At 46.7% G+C, this 13489-nt stretch overlaps 2 protein-coding genes across 2 annotated transcripts; both read left to right on the top strand.

Moving 5' to 3' along the window:
• The first annotated feature begins 3145 nt into the window (after positions 1–3145).
• Positions 3146–10405, top strand: LOC123128180 (trafficking protein particle complex subunit 11). Its single transcript, XM_044548115.1, has 9 exons — positions 3146–3692; positions 3890–3951; positions 4171–4285; positions 4413–4536; positions 5190–5270; positions 5666–6007; positions 6103–6266; positions 6345–7174; positions 8495–10405. Exons 1-9 carry the CDS (start codon positions 3346–3348, stop codon positions 9958–9960), a joined length of 3531 nt encoding a protein of 1176 aa, XP_044404050.1. The 5' UTR covers positions 3146–3345; the 3' UTR covers positions 9961–10405.
• Positions 10406–10807: 402 nt separating this feature from the next.
• LOC123128181 (ribose-phosphate pyrophosphokinase 4) lies at positions 10808–13393 on the top strand. Its single transcript, XM_044548116.1, has 6 exons — positions 10808–11263; positions 11362–11773; positions 11866–11934; positions 12245–12373; positions 12770–12869; positions 12948–13393. The coding sequence occupies exons 1-6, from the start codon at positions 10851–10853 to the stop codon at positions 13079–13081; spliced, it is 1257 nt and encodes a 418-aa protein (XP_044404051.1). The 5' UTR covers positions 10808–10850; the 3' UTR covers positions 13082–13393.
• The last annotated feature ends 96 nt before the right edge of the window (positions 13394–13489 follow it).

Here is a 13489-nt window from a genome sequence, read left to right on the forward strand (position 1 = left end):
AACAAGATTGAACTAGGTATTAAGATACCGACGATCGAATCTCGGGCCAGTAACATACCGATGACAGAGGGAACAACGTATGTTGTTATGCGGTTTGACCGATAAAGATCTTCGTAGAATATGTAGGAACCAATATGAGCATCCAGGTTCCGCTATTGGTTATTGACCAAAGACGAGTCTCGGTCATGTCTACATAGTTCTCGAACCCGTAGGGTCCACACGCTTAAAGTTCGGCGACGATCGGTAATATGAGTTTATGTGTTTTGATGTACCGAAGGTAATTCGGAGTCCCGGATATGATCACGAACATGATGAGGAGTCCCAAAATTGTCGAGACATAAAGATTGATATATTAGAAGCCTATATTTGGACATCAAAATAGTTCCGAGTGAAATCAGGATTTTACCGGAGTGCCGGGGGGGGGGTACTGGAACCCCCGGGGGTTAATGGGCCTTGTTGGGTCCTAGTGGAGAGAGAGAGGGGCCGTTCAGGGCAGGGCCGCGCGCCCCTCCCCTTGAGTCCGAATAGGACAAGGAAGGAGGTGGCGCCCCCCTTGCCTTTCCCCTCTCCCACTCCTTCCTTTCCCCTCCTAGTGGGACTAGGAAAGGGGAGTCCTACTCCCACTAGGAGGAGGACTCCTCCTCCCGGCGCGCCCTGCTAGGGCCCGCCGGCTTCCCCCCTTACTTCTTTATATACGGGGGCAGGGGGCACCCCAAGAGACACAAGTTGATCAGTTGATCTTTTAGCCGTGTGCGGTGCCCCCTCCACCATAATCCACCTCGGTCATATCATAGCGGTGCTTAGGCGAAGCACTGCATTGGTAGCATCATCATCACCGTCATCATGCCGTCGTGCTGACGAAACTCTCCCTCGAAGCTCTGCTAGTTCGGAGTTCGTGGGACGTCACCTAGCTGAACGTGTGCTGAACTCGGAGGTGCCGTACGTTCGGTACTTGGATCGGTCGAATTGTGAAGACGTACGGCTACATCAACCGCGTTCTCATAACGCTTCTGCTTACGGTCTACGAGGGTACGTAGACGGTACTCTCCCCTCTCGTTGTTATGCATCACCATGATCTTGCGTGTGCGTAGGATTTTTTTTGAAATTACTACGTTTCCCAACACACCCACATATCAAATTATCAAAGTAACAAACGTGAATCATATGAGCATGATGAAAACTAACTTGACAACAATTCTCATGTGTCCTCGGCAACGCTTTGCTTTATATAAGAGTTTGTCTAGGCTTGTCCTTTGCTACAAAAAGGATTGGGCCACCTTGCTGCACCTTAGTTACACTTGTTACTTGTTACCCCTTACGAATTATTTTATCATAAAACTATATGTTACCGATAATTTCAATGCTTGAAGAGAATACCTTGCTGAAAACCGCTTGTCATTTCCTTTTGCTCCTCGTTGGGTTCGACACTCTTAGTTATGGAAAGGACTACGATAGATCCCCTATACTTATGGGTCATCACTCATCCACTTGCTAATCTTTTTAAAAGATCCAACTAAGATGAACCAATTGCTAGTGAGTTGAGTGCACTAGAATATCTTTATGAAGTTTTTCTTGAAATTCATGAATCTGAAAGTTGTGTTGAAGTGGTAAAAGAAGAAATTTATGAAGTGATTCACAATAGCTCCTTGAATGGAAAGCATGATTACAATGATGTTACTATAAATTTTATTAATGTCAATTGTGCTAATAATATGCAAAACCTTTAGCTTGGGGATGCCAATTTTGCTATCTCCACTACTTATTGCGATGATCATGATTGGGGTGATAATGCTTCTTATGATCTTGAATTTTTTAAGCCTCATGATGAATATGTTTGCAATAATATTGAAAGTGAGTTTGGAAAAGTGTCAACTCTAGGTAATAATGATCCCACTACTTTGGATAATGATCAATCTTATGAAAATTTTGATAAAAGTGGGCTTGGAGATGTCATGACTTTATTTGATGATAATCTCACTATTTTGGAAGAACTGACTGAAGGATTTACAAGGGGAATATCAGGGTCATGTAAAAAAGCCCACAATCATTCTTGAAGCAGATGCATCATAGGATCTTTGGATTTAGAACGTTTTCTTTGGCATGCTCGGGTCTCACAATGACATCAATGTGCTGCAATGATCGCCGTTGTTTGTGAGGTTGACTGGAGGAAAAGTTTCTCCTTGCCACTATACCGTGGCAGACCTGTTTTGCAGTTGTTCGTGGACCTGCACAATAATGGGATCCGGAGACCTTATGGAAGGTGATGACATGTTGTGTGATCATGCACACCATGATCATCGAGAATGAGGGTGACGATGCTGCCACATCTCTGAAATTTGAGAACATGGGTGATCCTATCCAACTTCCAGACCAGAATCCGGTCACATTTGAAGAGTTTATTCAAATGCATCAACAAATACGGCATCGACCAACTCACGAGCAGCCGAAGGAAGATCTGATTGAGCATCAGTGGGCGGTGAAAGGGCAACAATGTTGGGATGTAATATTTGAATTTTTTTTAATTTGAACTAGTGATGTATGTGGCCATTTTAACGTATGTACCCTTTGTGTGCGGCCATTTGATCGTGCGGACTTAAAAAAAATAAGGAAAGCAGGATGTATGCAGCTACAGTTGGATGCCGTCCCTGTGTCCGCAGACTGCTCCCCCCCTGTCCCCGGACGGATGCGGGAGGATTTTTGTGGGCCGCCGTTGGAGATAGCCTAACGAATTATAAGCGATCGAGAGATGATTTTTTTAAACCGGGCCAATCCCCTCTCCATTGCCGAACGAGGGGGGGGGGGGGAGCGAGTTCAACGCATGCACTGTCAGAAAACCCACCGCATTCGCTCACCATCGAAACAGATGCTATGTGATGATGTTAGAGATGCTTTGACATGTTGCATTGCATTGTACTCCCTCCGTTCCAAAATAGATGACTCAATTTTGTACTAACTTTAGTACAAAGTTAGTACAAAGTTGAGTCATCTATTTTGGAACGGAGGGAGTATTGCTTATATCCAGCCAGAAGATGAAAGGGTCGAATCTGAAGGACACAAATAAGAACGTGCCCAAAAACTGCACGAAATCCCCCAAAACTTTACAAAGAAGCACTCAAACTATGCACACTATTACACCTAGCCAAGCCAGACCAGCACCCGTTTGTTTCACTGTTATACTTCCGCGTCCCCCTCGTCCCCGTCCCTCCGAACGCACGGAACAGCCAGCCATCACAGATCCGAGCTCGCGTCCGCCTACCTCGACGACCGCCGCCGCGCGCGGCTCCGGGATCGGAGACCTTTCGCCCGGCAGCCTCGCGGCGACCGCGGGGTGGGGCGGACGCGGTCATGGAGGACTACCCGGAGGAGCTGCGGACGCCGCCGGTGTCGCTGGTGTCCATCGTGGGGTGCCCGGAGATGCACTCCACGATCTCGGCGGCGCTCAGCTCCCAGCAGCCGCCCATGAACACGCTGGCCCTCCCGGACTTCGCCAAGGCCAACATCCTCTCCCGCACCGCCAAGAGCCGCGACCCGCTCGCGCCGCCGCAGGCCGCCACGGGGATCCTCAAGAAGGACTGGCTCCTCAAGCACCGGACGCGGGTGCCCGCCGCCGTCGCCGCCATGTTCCGGGCCGATCAGGTCACCGGCGACCCCGCCCAGTGGCTCCAGGCCTGCTCCGATCTCGAGAACCTCAAGTACCTCCTCTTCATCCTTTAGCATTGATCCCAAATCGACACGTGCAGTTTCACATTTATAATTATCAATGTTATAATGCGAATGAGCAATCTTTTCATCTGTCGGGATTAGGAACTTGTTGGACCCTTTGGAACAGTAGCAAGTGTAGTCCATCTTGAAATTACAAATGTCAAATGATTTACTTTTCTTTGCGCAGGTCTATAATCCAGGGAAGACATAGTAAATTGGTGGTGATCCTTGTACAGACTCAAGCTGGTGGTAAGTAACGTCTTGTCCACCCCTAGTGGTCTCTTTTATCTATCGACCATTAGTCAGAACACTGCAGGGCTTGTGCCCTATATACCATGATAATGGGGGACATGTGCCTACTCACAAAGAGGATCCTATACTTGCTTGATATTAGTGGGTCAAACCTCCCATCAGTGACATGCCAATTAGGAAAACGATTTTAAGCAAACACACAATTATATCCTGCAGATGAGCTGGGTGAGGAAGTTATGGTTGCCCTGAGAAAACGTGCGGAGATTGATTCTAAGCACCTGATTGTGTTGGTTGAGAGTGATGAAGCAGAACGGAACGCATCTCTCCTCAAGTTAGTTTCTCAGACATGTTATTTCTCCTCAAGTTGAGAGTGAAAAAGCTTGCACCAGTTTTTATTTATGATAATTTCCTTGAAAGTACATCTCATAATTCATCTGCTGTTCCAACCTTGTTGACAGATTGAGGACTATTTTTGCGGAGCTGTGTTCCACATACTATAAGGAGGAAGGGCGAAGGATAAAAGCCCGCATTGAGAAGAGGAACTTCTCTTCTGTGGAGCTGAGTGTCCGCTACTGCTTCAAGGTAAGGATCCCTGTCTCATCCATTCTAGTGCTATTAATAAGTGTTCCTAAGTACCATTGTAGGCATAGTATTAAAAACCGGACCAGACCGGTCCGACCGAAAAAACCCGGAACAGGCAGCCCTGGCGGTTTTTTGAGCTTCATGGACCGTCCTGCAATCAAACCGCAGAAAATCGGCTGAACCAGACGGTTTTTCTATAAACCGGGGAATAAAACCAGGCAGTTGGACCGGTTGATGGGCGTGAGTGCTAAAATTTTATTGCGTTGCATGGGATTCGAACGCAGGTGCCCTCAAAAGCGAAGCCGAAGTACTAATCTCAGCCCAGTAACCAACCGAGACAGGCTAGCTAGGTGTCAAATTGAAAGAAGTTACATTATTTAACGTTCCTCCCCTATTATATTAGTACGTTCAAATTGTTTTTTTACCTATTGAACCGACAATCGAACTGGTGAACCGGCGGTCTGACCGGCGAAAACCTGAAACGCCAGACTCATGGTTTGATCATCAGTCTGGTTCTTACTTAGATTATGATTGTAGAAGTACTGTAAAGAAAGCCTTTCACTTACACCGACTTGATTGTTAACCAGAACATGTGAATGAATTTTCTACCTTTTTATTTGCATTATTCTGATGTTTCTGATTTCTTACACCAGGTTGCTGTTTATGCGGAGTTTAGACGGGATTGGCCAGAAGCATTGAAGTTCTACGAGGAAGGAGTTCGTGTTTTGCGTGAGGTGTGACCGGCAGTCCTATGCCTTAAACTGATATAGCCTTGTCAACAGTCATAATTAAGTAAATCAATGGTTGGCATGCCAAATTATTTTAGAAGTAATTAAGGAAAGGAATTAAGAAAAGCACCATTGTGTAAATGTTATTCTCTTTTTTTTAGGGAAGTGTAATGCTATTCTTGATCACTTCATACTAAAAAGAAAGCTGTGCAAGCATCTGATATCCTTATATAGCATTCTGCATTCACTAAAAGTAGTCCAAACAACACTTCGTTCCATCCTCCCTATTTATGTTTATATATTGCCTTCTAAATTTGTTACAGTTTGATTGATCTGCCACCGTTGCTTATAAAGTTTCTATTAATTTTGACACTTTCCATTGGCAATGCGCTCATATTTAGATGATTGGGACTTCAACAAGGTTGCCTCCAACCCAACGCCTAGTTGAGATAAAAGCAGTCGCCGATCAATTTCACTTTAAGATATCAACATTGCTACTTCATGCTGGGAAGGTCGTAGAAGCAATCACATGGTTCCGTAAACATATCCGAAGCTTTGAGCGTGTTGTTGGATCACCAGAAGTCGCTTTTCTTCATTGGGAATGGTTTAGCAGGCAGTTCCTTGTCTTTGGTGAGCTAATAGAGACAACATCAACAACTGTTCCAGATACAATATCCCCTCGGTTTGGTACTGCTGACAATGCATTGACTGAGTGGGAATTTCAGCCAGCTTACTACTACCAGGTTCAGTCTAAATCTTCTGTACACAGCACTGCAATTGAGAGCCACATTTCTTTTACTGGATCACACTTAATCTATCATACATTTCCTTCTGGCAGTTAGCGGCAAATTACCTCCGAGAGAAGAGGTGTGCTTTAGAGTGTCCTCCGTCAAGGGCAAATCTTACCGGTGATAGCGAAATACCTGACTCAGTAATGTCTTCTGTATATGTTGGCCAGTATGTCCGCCTGTTTGAGGAAGGAGATACCATTTCTGTGCTTCCGTAAGTTTTCTTGATGCCTGTTTTTAATTGATAATACAACTTTAAGATTAATACTTATACTTCACACTGTGATTGCAGCCTTTCTGATACAGAATATACCAGTTATGCTTTGTCAGAAGCTGAAAGGTTTCAAGATTCGTACGAGATAATTGCATTGTTCAGAAAAGCTTATGAATCATTTCTGAGTCTAGGGGCTACGAGAATGGCTTCTTCCTGTAGTGCTGGAATGGCTATAGAATATTATGCAGCTGGGGAATTTGGTAACGCAAAAAAACTTTTTGATGGCGTCGCTGGTCTATACCGTCAGGAGGGCTGGACTACTTTGCTTTGGGAAAACCTGGGTTACTTGAGAGAATGCTCAAAGAAACTTAATTCTCTGGTGAATTTTATCAGCTATTCACTAGAGATGGCTGCACTACCGTTATTCTCTGGCAGTGTACAGGGCAACTCTGAAAATAAAAGTAATGGACCAGCAGGTTGGCCTACCATTTCCAGGAGAGAGGAAATACAGCAAGAAGTTGTCAATATTCTTGAAGGAAAACATACATCCCAAGTTATGGATGATGAATTTAATCTTCAATTGACGGAAGAATCTACTCAACTAGTTATTGATCAAATAAGTCCTCTAAGAATAGTGCTTGTTGCATCTGTTGCTTTTCATGACCAATCTGTAAAACCTGGCTCACCTCTGCTTGTCAGCGTGTCATTGTTGTCTCATCTTCCTTCTCCAGTTGCAATTGATCAATTGGAGGTTCAGTTCAACCAATCTGACTGTAACTTTGTCATGGTTAGTGCACAGGAAAATTCTTCTACGTTGAATTCAGATGTTCATGGCCAAGTTGTCCATTCTACTTCTCTTACATTGTTCAGCAATAAATGGATGCGGTTGACGCATGAAATTAAATCAGGTACTCTCTTAGCAGTTATGCGCTATTTGTTTCATTAAATTTTCATCCATGCTAGGCAGCATTTGATGTTAATTGCCAGAGACCAGAGTACTATCCTATATATAATGTACAAACACAGATGGCGAGATTGGATGCACCGATGCACCACATGAGTTGGAGAAGAAAATCCTAGAAGTTGTCCCATTAATTATGATAGAAGGGGGAACATCTCATGTTGAATTGGAGACAAGGAAAATAATCTAATCCATTTGTTATATGGTACAGTCCAATTATAATAGCTGTGATATTCCTTTGAAAGACTCCATGCTCCAGAGCACACATTGGTTAAGGGATGACTAATTCGCGGTCAAGCACCCTACATGGTCAAGTCTGACAGCTGAGCTATCGTCTTCTCCATCTCCAGTGGTTCTTCCACTGCCGGATCCTCCCGCCTCGTCGTCGAGGAACCACCTCCATCACAGTTTTTCCTCGTTGAGCCGCTGGCCAGCCCGTTGCCCATGCAGTTGTCCCCTGCCGTTTGTGGCCAGCGGCGCTGCCCCTGCCCCATATGTACCAACCGTCAGTCTGCCGCTGCCCAGGCCATCCCTGTAGCCTGGTGCTGGCATTGTCCCATCCCACCACTAAGCTTCGCCCTCGCCTCCGCCAGTGCTGCCGCCTCCTATCTCGTTCCAGCCTTCACCATCATCGGGCAACCGCGGCAACGCCTCCTCTGCCTCAGTCTGCGATGCCACAGCTTGGGCACCGACATCATGGCCTCTTGTGGCAGCACGCTGCCTGGTGGAGAGCAGAGCGGAGGAGAGAGGTGTGGCGGTGCAGTTGTATCGTGGGGATTGGAAGAGATAAGGAGAGAGAAGCACGTGGATAGGGGTAGATAAAGGTGTGTGGCAGTTGCAAGTTCCATTGGGTGCGACCGAGGATGTACAATGCATACCTTCACATAACTTGGCAAATAAACAACTGGAACAGTAAATATTAATCAGAAAAAATTGAAAATTGTTGAGGAAACAAACTCTAACCATTAACTTGGGATTTATTAACCATGCGATTGTGTGGGCTAGTTGGCTTGTTGTGACAGAAAAAAGGGCTTTTCATGATTAGATGATACAAAGAGCACAGCCAATTTTCTGCCATATCCGAAAGTTGATACTGTAGCTGTAGCTTATTTATATTTTGACCTGTTCATTTTTCATAATTTATAGCCTGCCTATTTGCTTCTTGGTGTGGGAATATCAAGCTTTCTTCTCCATCTGTTGGTGCTGATATTCTTTTTTCCTACCACGAGTTGTAAAATTGAAGTAATACTATGAGTACTTTCTGCAGGACAAAGTGGAAAGTTGGAATGTTTATCGGTGAAGGCAACAATAAATAAGCACCTTCTGGTTTGCTGCCAGGCTGAAAGTCCTGCTTCAATGGAAGACTTTCCGCTGTGGAAATTTGAGGATCAAGTGGAGACATTGCCTACAAAGGATGCTGCACTCGCCTTTTCCGGGCAGAAACTGATTCAAGTCGAAGAGCCAGACACTCAAGTTGACCTTGTCTTAGATTCTACTGGCCCTGCGCTGGTTGGAGAGTTGTTTGTTGTCCCAGTAACCATATTATCAAAAGGGCACGCAGTTCATTCTGGTGAGCTGAAAATTAATCTTGTCGATGCCAAAGGCGGTGGTCTTCTGATGAGTCCAGGGGAAGCAGACGAATCTGAAAGCCATCACGTTGAACTTCTTGGTGTTTCAACCGCAAGTGGGGATGAAGTGTCGAAGGAAGAAGTCGATAACATTAAAAAGATTCAATATTCATTTGGGGTCGTATCAGTTCCCACGTTAGTTGCTGGTGATTCCTGGTCCTGCAAATTGGAAATTAAATGGCATGGAGCAAAGTCACTCATGCTCTATGTTTCACTTGGCTATTCTCTAGACTCGAGTGAAGATGCATCACTACACAGACTTAACGTGCACAGAAGCTTGCAAGTTGAAGGAAAGATCCCCATGATAGTTGGTCACCAGTTTTTGAGACCATTTAGGCGAGAACCCTTGTTGCTATCCAGGATCAGATCCTCAAGCGACAACAATAAAAAAGATTCACTTGCTATGAACGAGTCCAATATGCTTATTGTGAGTGCTAGAAATTGCACCGAGGTCCCTTTGCGTTTGCACTCGATAGCCATTGAATCTGATGGTGATGGGAAGCAGCTGTGCCCAGTGGAACAAATCAGCGGACTATCTGATGAATACGCAGTTGTTGCTCCTAGCGCAGAATACAAGGCAATATTTTCAGTCAATCCAAGGGCCAGCAATCCGGACTTTTATTTAGGTGAACTTTGCCTGAACTGGTCAAGAGATTTAGTCCTTGGAGAGAATCAAGATAGGCGTGTTACGATGAAGCAAAGATTACCCGAGGTTCATATCGAGGAGCCGCCGCTTGTTGTGAGCATTGAGTGCCCTCCCTACGCTATCCTCGGGACGCCGTTCACTTTCTATGTGAAGATCCACAATTCAACATCCTTACTCCAGGAAATCAAGTACTCTCTTGTTGATTCCCAGAACTTTGTTTTCTCTGGGGCACACAATCATGCCGCATTCATTCTGCCGAAAACCGAGCATACCGTTAGTCACAAGCTCGTGCCGCTTGGTTCCGGCTCCCAGCAGCTGCCGAGGATAACGGTAACTTCGGTGAGGTACTCTGCTGCATTGACTCCTCCAACCTCGGCCACATCCGTCTTTGTCTATCCCAGCGAGCCCAAATTCAACCTGGAAAAGAGCCACCCCATATCCGATGAATGCGTGAGCTAGATTCTCACAAACCTGGCAATCCACTCCTTATGCCCCCTTGGCTGTTCAAGCAGAGGAACGCCGCTGGAAAGAGAAAGCTATTGGTGATTCAGTCTCACCTCCTTGCCGAACAGGCTTGAAGCGAAAATGCTGTTGTCAGAGTGGTGATCGGCACGGCGCCGAAGTTTTGGCCTTGTTTTGAATATTGGTTTCTGTAGACCTTTTGGATAGACCAGATATGCCTGTAACTTGTGATTATACTCCATTGTTTTTGGCTCAAGGATAGTTGCACACAGTAGACATGGCGCGTTGGTGCTGTATGTAAATTAGGCCCCACCAGGCAAGTGGGGAATAAGTGAGCCCCATATCTCTCAGTAGCAGAAGTTTTTTGTTATCTTCAGGTTCATTGTTTCTGTAGAACTTGTGTTTAACCATACTGACATCGCTGCTGCTACAAACTTTCATACCCAGTGTTGTCCTTAGTTTCTCTTTTCAGCGTAAAAAAAAAAAGCTTTTTACTCCTATTTTTGTCGCAATTTCCAGTAAAAGAAATGGTGTGATCTCCAGTAATTTTTACTGCCTTTCGACCTCATCTGCAATGCAAAGATTCCTGTGAAATTTGTGCCGGTTTCCAGCAAACCTATTGTTACTAATCAACACCTGAAATGTGAAGTGCTCAGTGCTCTGGGCGAGAAAGAGACGTCGCAACGGCGCCGCGGGGTGGCTGCGTGGTTCACGACGGTCGCCGTCCGGGCGGCGGCGCGCTCCACGCCGGCTCCAGCCATGCCGCCCCAGCCCAAACAATCTCTCTCGCCCATAAAAATCCAGGCGATTTCGTCCATGGAAATCCAAACTCGCCATCATTTTCCCTGCTTCGCTCGCCTAGCATTAAACCCAACCAATCCCATCCCATGCTACCAAGTGCCACGGCGACAAACACGTACTCGTATTGTCCTGGCAGTGGCGCCGCGGCTGGGGGTCTAGGGTTTAGCCGGGCGGCAATAATTGGGAGGCCGAGAGGAGAATCGAATCGATACTCCCGGCCCCGGACGACCTGCTTGGCTGCGCGCGTCTCGATACCACCTACCTCGTCGCCGTCAGAGCCTCTTCCCACGCGCCGCTCCCCTGTCCCCGCGCCCGCCGCAGCCGCTGCCGCCCCCTGCCGGGACGAGATGGAGGTCGCCGCCGCCGCCGCCGCCGTCGCCGTCCCGAGGCACAAGGTGAAGAAGCAGATTAACCTCTTCTACTGCGCCGAGTGCGAGGAGCTCGCCCTCAAGGTCGCCGCCGCCTCCGACGCCATCCAGCTCCAGTCCATCAACTGGAGGTACGCCACGCGCGCCGCCCCCTCCCCCTACCTCCCCTCCTCCTCGATTCTGTTCAACCTCTCTCATCTAACCCCTCCCGACTCCATGGCGCCGCCAGGAACTTCCCGGACGGGTTCCCGAACCTCTTCATCAACAACGCGCACGACATCCGGGGGCAGCACGTGGCCTTCCTCGCCTCCTTCAGCTCGCCGGCGATCATCTTCGAGCAGATCTCCGTCATCTTCGCGCTGCCCAAGCTCTTCATCGCCTCCTTCACGCTCGTGCTGCCCTTCTTCCCCACGGGCACCTTCGAGCGCGTCGAGGAGGAGGGCGACGTCGCCACCGCATTCACGCTCGCGCGCATCCTCTCCATGATCCCCAAGTCGCGCGGCGGGCCCACCAGCGTCGTCATCTACGACATCCACGCGCTCCAGGAGAGGTTCTACTTCGGGGACGACGTCCTGCCCTGCTTCGAGACCGGCATACCACTCCTGCTGCAGCGCCTCAGCCAGCTCCCCGACGCCGACAATGTGCGACCCCAGCCATTTCCTGCTAATTTCCAACTGTGCTGTGAATCCTTGTTGTTGCTGCTGCTGCTTGTCTGACTCCTCGTGTGCTGCAGGTCACCATTGCCTTCCCAGATGATGGGGCGTGGAAGCGCTTCCACAAGTCGTTGGCCAACTTCCCGGTGGTCAGTCTGCTCTTCTGTGCGAATGCTTGGATGTGTCTAATTTTCATGTTCCTTTCTGTTTGTGATAAACAGAGAGATTACGCGGTATTAAGTTTTCAGGCCTCAGATCCTCTGACTTAGGAAGAGAAGTCAGGGGAAGCTACAGTAGCATGACTTCCCTTCTCTAGATTTTCATAAGCTGCAATTTAACACAACGATTATGTACAGTGATTGTCCACAGTAATCTGTGCATCTACAGTGATTCCTGGGCAGTGTCGGATCTCTAACTTGCCTTCCATACTTTTGATGGTGGAGCTGTTTGACTATGTAGGTTGTCTGTGCGAAGGTCCGTGAAGGCGACAAGAGGATAGTCCGGATTAAAGAAGGGAACCCTGAAGGGCGACATGTCGTTATTGTTGATGATTTAGTGCAATCTGGTGGAACTCTTAGAGAGTGCCAGGTAACTATCTCTCATTCTGTTGCAATTGCTGATGGGTACAGTCTTGTGGCATCATTTCTAGTTGTCCAACCGAAATACGTAATGCCCTGTACAATGCAAATTTTACCTGAATCCACATTCCATAGTACTACCAGCAGGTTAAGTCATGTAAAGTTAATAAGTTCAATTCCATTCCTTCGGCAAACCTGGTTATAGCAAGAGTCAGTGGCATGTGAATTTTCACGCTGTGGTCGATTTGGTGTGACATATTTACTTCATGTCATTGTACAGCGAAATAGAAGTAACATATTTCAAGTGCCAATTAAGTATGATGCAGTCTGGACTTTTAGCTGCATATACTGTTACGTTCCCCTTTTTTCCATGAGTATTTATGTTCTGTTCAACTGTGTTCTGCAGAAAGTTCTGGCTGCTCATGGTGCTACAAAAGTTAGCGCCTATGTAACTCATGCTGTGTTCCCCAATCAGTCATATGAACGCTTCATGACTGCTAATTCTGGTAATTGGCGATTCTCCCTTTCCCCTGTTTTTCAGCTATTCAAACTTTGGTTTGCTCATTGTTTTAATTTTATGGCAGCTGGGCCAGGTGACCAGTTTGCTTACTTCTGGATCACGGATTCGTGCCCTCAGACGGTGAAAGCCATCAGCCAACAATCTCCATTTGAGGTGTTGAGCCTTGCTAGCTCGATTGCTGATGCCCTTCAGATATGAACATGGACTGTGAAATGGGCTGCTCCTGAATGTAGAGCTTACATTTCCAGCTCCAGCGAAACAAATAATGTGGAGCTAGTTCGAGTTATCTAATTGTGTCTTGTCTGAAGCTTTCATAAGCAGCCCATGGTTTGATAATAAAACAAGGCATTGGATATTCATCCGTGCGGTTCCCTGTATTTCGCTTCTAATGCTGTAGACCGGTCCGGTGTTTTAATTTCCTGACATGACATGTATGAAGGCTGAAAACCTGAGCGTTTAAATTTGGTTGAAATTCTAGGTCAGGTGTTTTAATTTACTGAATTTTCATCATATTGGCGTGATAGGATACATCAATCGGAAAATGTTATCTTATTATTTGCTTCCTTTTTCTGCTCTTGTTGAAAGATAAACCCTTGGGGTGTTATG

The sequence above is a fragment of the Triticum aestivum genome, chromosome 6A (genome assembly GCF_018294505.1).
Source record: "Triticum aestivum cultivar Chinese Spring chromosome 6A, IWGSC CS RefSeq v2.1, whole genome shotgun sequence".
Classification (NCBI taxonomy): Eukaryota; Viridiplantae; Streptophyta; class Magnoliopsida; order Poales; family Poaceae; genus Triticum; species Triticum aestivum.

Excerpts from the sequence above, each read along its gene's own strand:
- LOC123128181 (XM_044548116.1), top strand. The coding sequence starts at position 10,851 with ATGCTACCAAGTGCCACGGCGACAAACACGTACTCGTATTGTCCTGGC. Across the intron at positions 11,264-11,361 it reads CTCCAGTCCATCAACTGGAG|GAACTTCCCGGACGGGTTCC; the intron begins GTACGCCACGCG and ends TGGCGCCGCCAG. Across the intron at positions 12,870-12,947 it reads CTTCATGACTGCTAATTCTG|CTGGGCCAGGTGACCAGTTT; the intron begins GTAATTGGCGAT and ends ATTTTATGGCAG.
- LOC123128180 (XM_044548115.1), top strand. The coding sequence starts at position 3,346 with ATGGAGGACTACCCGGAGGAGCTGCGGACGCCGCCGGTGTCGCTGGTG. Across the intron at positions 3,952-4,170 it reads TGTACAGACTCAAGCTGGTG|ATGAGCTGGGTGAGGAAGTT; the intron begins GTAAGTAACGTC and ends TATATCCTGCAG. Across the intron at positions 7,175-8,494 it reads GACGCATGAAATTAAATCAG|GACAAAGTGGAAAGTTGGAA; the intron begins GTACTCTCTTAG and ends TACTTTCTGCAG.